The 4,204-nt window shown below is 42.3% G+C and overlaps 1 protein-coding gene across 4 annotated transcripts; it reads left to right on the forward strand.

Annotated features, from left to right (window-relative positions):
- Nucleotides 1-1,750: 1,750 nt before the first annotated feature.
- On the forward strand, nucleotides 1,751-3,566 carry LOC142803507 (uncharacterized). Of its 4 annotated transcripts, none has more exons than XM_075888630.1 (3): nucleotides 1,751-1,983; nucleotides 2,655-2,699; nucleotides 3,261-3,566. In XM_075888630.1, exons 1-3 carry the CDS (start codon nucleotides 1,887-1,889, stop codon nucleotides 3,419-3,421), a joined length of 303 nt encoding a protein of 100 aa, XP_075744745.1. In that variant the 5' UTR covers nucleotides 1,751-1,886; the 3' UTR covers nucleotides 3,422-3,566. The 4 variants fall into 4 exon arrangements, with proteins under 4 accessions (XP_075744745.1, XP_075744744.1, XP_075744743.1 ...); XM_075888629.1 differs by having other exon boundaries at nucleotides 1,753-1,983; nucleotides 3,255-3,566; XM_075888628.1 differs by having other exon boundaries at nucleotides 1,757-1,983; nucleotides 2,577-2,699.
- Nucleotides 3,567-4,204: the final 638 nt, after the last annotated feature.

A 4,204-nucleotide genomic window follows, 5' to 3' on the forward strand; every position in this document is an offset into this window, starting at 1 on the left:
CATATCACCCCCCTCTCACATAAGAGAAAATTTTGTCACGCCGTGAAAATAGTGCAAGTACTTTCTAAGAGCTCTCTTATCATCTTATGTGCTGCGCAGCTGTCGAAAACAACATGGCGTCGTAAACAGCATATCGGTGGGTGCGACTTTCAGCAAACGCTTCTCGCACGAGTTACTTCAGCGTTCGACCGGATGTGTTGTGATTACAGCAGCTCTTTCGGTGCGTGTAAGCAGTGCGGAAAGCTGTGGCAGCGCAATGGTGTACGGTGAAGCGCAGCGAAGCCTGTGCGTTGGTGTGGTTATCAAACGGGGATCGGCGTCGATGTATCGACGGCAACTAGCACTCGAGAAGCCTGCAATGTGTGTTTGTGTGCCGGTAACAGTTTGTTCGCTTGACTTTCCAGTCTCTCAGTTTGGTGCTGTGCGACATTTTGGATTGACAGCATTTTGACACGTTACTTGAGTGACCCCAAGTACGTACGGAAACGTATGAACTACGCTCGGTTCTTGCTTCGCCACTAGTTAGCCCGTACGCTTCTATTTATTTGCGAGCAATGTACTGTTCGGGAGTGAAACGATGTTCGTTGTGAACAGTGGTGCTGTGTTGACGTTCCAAGACATTGTGAACAAGCTGTGCTCGTGTGACCGAAAATTGAAAGACAGCGTTGATAACTGTTTTGCCCTGCGAAGTCATGGTGGGGCAGCTTGGCGCTTTTGTTTGTTAAGTCGTCACTTCTCCTTTTTGTGATAACCATAGTCCTAGCGCGGTGATGTGATCAACCAAAACTGCGAGATGCTACTTTCTGTTGTGGATCGTGTTACTTTGGAAGCGCGCCTAGACTCTTCTTCGGTAACAAATTGAGAGTTCTATGTGGCAGCGAGAGCCCGTGAACGTCAAGCTTCCCTCCATCCCCCCCAAAAAGCAAAGATTTCACCGGTGCCTTGCTTTGGATGAAGTTGTAGGCCCATATCGCCTAATTACAGGTTTCCGAGTTCGTCTGGCCATCGTTTTGCACGGCACTAGAGCCTTGACAACAGCCGGTCATGGCCAGTTCTTACACTTTATCAATGGACGTGCACGCCTGGCCAGCCCTTCATTGCTGTCATCGGCAGCTTCCAGTCTGCAGATGCCCTTTGCCTGTTGGCCGTACTTGGTTCCTTATGACACCAACGGCTACTAAATGCTGCCATCGGCGAGTTCACCTTGCAGAACTAAATTTTACCGGTACTATAATTCACGCAGTTCTATTACGTGTGCAAGTTTTTAAGCTCATCAGATGTAATGTTTCTCTATAGTAAGTTGAAGCATGAAAAATTTACTACAACTGTTATATACATACATATATTATGAAGCAAATACATAAAAAGTTTTTTGTGATTCGATACAAGTGAGCTTTTGTTTGATTATGGGGTTGGACCTGTCGATTGACCACGTTTGATAGTTGGAAAGTTAATGTGAATTTATTTTTCAGGAGCTAGGTTGCACTTAAAAATTATGTTAATTTGGAAAATTTGTTCTATTGATAATTACCACTGTGGTAGTACTATACTTCAGTAGGACATATATATTCTGGTACGTAAATTTTACATGAAGCTTCAGTTTATTTCAAAGTGATTAAATCAAATTTTGGTCACTTTAACGAAGTGATAGCTTCCTCAAATAAGTATTAGAAGTGAGTGCTTTTAATGTTTGTTTTTAAATATCTCGTTTTTGGCTCTTCACAGATCGCAGAGATTGGTTCGTTAAGGTCCTGTGATGCATCAGCTGCACATTCTCGCACATCAATCCTCATCATTACTTAGAGCACCTGTACAAAAATAGGAAGGACACGTTCTCCCTAACTGTGCAAGCCTATGTCACTGCTGGGACTGTTATCATTCAGCGGATGTGGCGTGGAAGCATGCATGGCAGCCTCATCTGGAAGGACTGCCATCTGCTTGGGAGCTTCGAGGGCACAAAACTGCCTAACGGCTGGCTGCAAGGTTAGTTTTTCTTTAATACATACGATTACGTGAACACCACTTACTGTGCACAAATTGAAAACCCAAGCATGGTTGCTTTCAGTGGATACCTGTTATATTCTTACACACAATTCTTATTCAACATTTATAGAACTAAATTGCAAGATAATTGAGAATGTTGAAAGCTGAAAGCCTGCAGCTTATGAATGAAACTCCAATAATCTGAGACTCAAAAGCTTGTGCTTTGAAACGAGCACAAATACTTTGATTTCTTATTGAGCTCTTGAGCTTGTGACTCCCTCTGTGGATCAAGTGCTCTGGAAGGAAATAGCAAGTGGGTGAAAATTGCCTGGCTGTTCACAACTTGCAAGGAGAAAGACCTATTGAAGAAGCCTAAGATGACATAGGGCCAGTAACTGCATCTTTTACCTAATGTAACTTTTTCTCTCTCAGTGCTGTTGCTTGTGTTTCAGCCGAACATGTTCACCACGATTGCATAGTGATAAATAATTTTCTACAAATTGTACCTGACCTAAGTATGCATTGTTGATCTCTAAAGGTGACGTTCAGTGTGTTTCAAAGCCATGGCTTCTCATATCTCTGTCTGTGGCTAGCCTATTTCAGCAGCAGAGCGATGCAGCTAGCACACATGCAATCCAAGTCATGGAGCGCTCCTTTGGTGTTCTGTGCAGGACACAGCATATCCATCCGGCAAGACACTGGTATCAACAATAATGGTGAGTGTTGGTGGCACCTGTAGGAGCCCGTTGTGTTTGTTGCGTATGATTATTTCCCCTGATGAAGTGCATTTTTGAAAGGTTTTCTTCATTTAAATAATAGATGTCAGTAACAAGCACACTCATGATCCACAAGTTCTTTGTGTCTTCTAGACTGCCCATTAGCTCCTATATGCGGTATGGTGAGCTGGCTATGTTAGACAGCCTTGAAGTTATCAACATTGGCTGTTGTGTTGTAGTGCAGTCTAACTTGTGTTTCTTAGTGAACTTATTTGTGGTCTACTTCTCGCACCTAGTGTAAAGTCGAAATAAAAGAAACTCTATTGGCTTTTTATGCCTGTCAGAAGTTTCTTACCTTCATCTATAACATTCTGGTTTTGCTCTTGTATCATAATAAATATATTTTCAGCCTTCACTGTTTGTGTGTGTGTGTGTGTGTGTTGAGGCTTGTCATTGGCTTCTGAAAATACAATATCTGTAAATATGAGCACATAATTGACAACTATACACTCTTGCATGTAGCATGGTTGTAACAATGATCTGTATTTTTCTAAGTTCCAGCAGTAACAAGGGGTTCGGTGCTCCACGGTCATGTACAGTGTATCAAGAACAGAGCACAGAAGACCAACAAGTATAAAGGGACTGCCAGTGACTGCTCTCCTGCTCAAAGTTTACAACAGCAGAAAGAGCACATTGTGATGTCAGGAGCAGCTGCTGCTTAACTTCTTAGCAGTGCATTATTCAGCAGTTCCTTTGCTTGCATTCGAAATTATTTAAATTTTGCATGGAAGATACCAAACTATGACACTAATTTAAAGGCTGCTGTAGTGTTAGTGGGCAAATATTTTTGAGCTGAAGCTTTTAACATGTGTGTTAAGTGCTGCGTGCCTCTACATTTGCATGCCAGAAATCACAGCATCCATGGTCGCCAATGGTATCTGTGTTTGCATTCTTTGTAGTACAAGAAGAAAAGCCATGGATGCAGTATTTATGTACTTAGTCGATGTAATCCTTCAGTGTACACTCATTTGTATAGAACCAATGATGCCATAAGTGTATAGGCTCTGGGAAGTGAATCTATGTGGATTATTTTATTTGAAAGGAAGAGGATCATCACTACTCCTAGTATATCTTAACAGTAGATTTTAGTGCTTGGGTATTATCCCACTGCCTGTCCGTCCTTCAACAGTCTACTTATCTGCTGTGTAAGTGTGACTTTTTAAATGTATACTTTGCTCGGATAGGTTTGTTCATAATGTAATGCAAGTGACTTATCATCTATGCAGCTCTACTCAGACTAGAAATAAAAGCATTTATTTTTATATGTAGCTATAGCATGCATTCACTTGTGTTTTATGAGCGAAGCTCCTTAAGGCGTGGGCTGTGCGTCCCCTGTATGTAGCCACCTCTCGTTCAGTTCTTGCAGTGTTCACTAGATGGTGGTACTTGTAGCTGACGGCATTAAGTATTACGCTAGCCACCGCCCGATCTAAAGGGTACAGCCA

Source organism: Rhipicephalus microplus, chromosome 3, assembly GCF_043290135.1.
Source record: "Rhipicephalus microplus isolate Deutch F79 chromosome 3, USDA_Rmic, whole genome shotgun sequence".
Classification (NCBI taxonomy): Eukaryota; Metazoa; Arthropoda; class Arachnida; order Ixodida; family Ixodidae; genus Rhipicephalus; species Rhipicephalus microplus.

What these genes read in the sequence shown, in the direction of transcription:
- LOC142803507 (XM_075888627.1), top strand. Translation starts at nt 1,887, where the DNA reads ATGTGGCGTGGAAGCATGCATGGCAGCCTCATCTGGAAGGACTGCCAT. An exon ending in GCCTAACGGCTGGCTGCAAG is followed by an intron (nt 1,984 to 2,576) that starts GTTAGTTTTTCT and finishes GTCTGTGGCTAG; the next exon opens with CCTATTTCAGCAGCAGAGCG. An exon ending in CACTGGTATCAACAATAATG is followed by an intron (nt 2,700 to 3,254) that starts GTGAGTGTTGGT and finishes TATTTTTCTAAG; the next exon opens with TTCCAGCAGTAACAAGGGGT.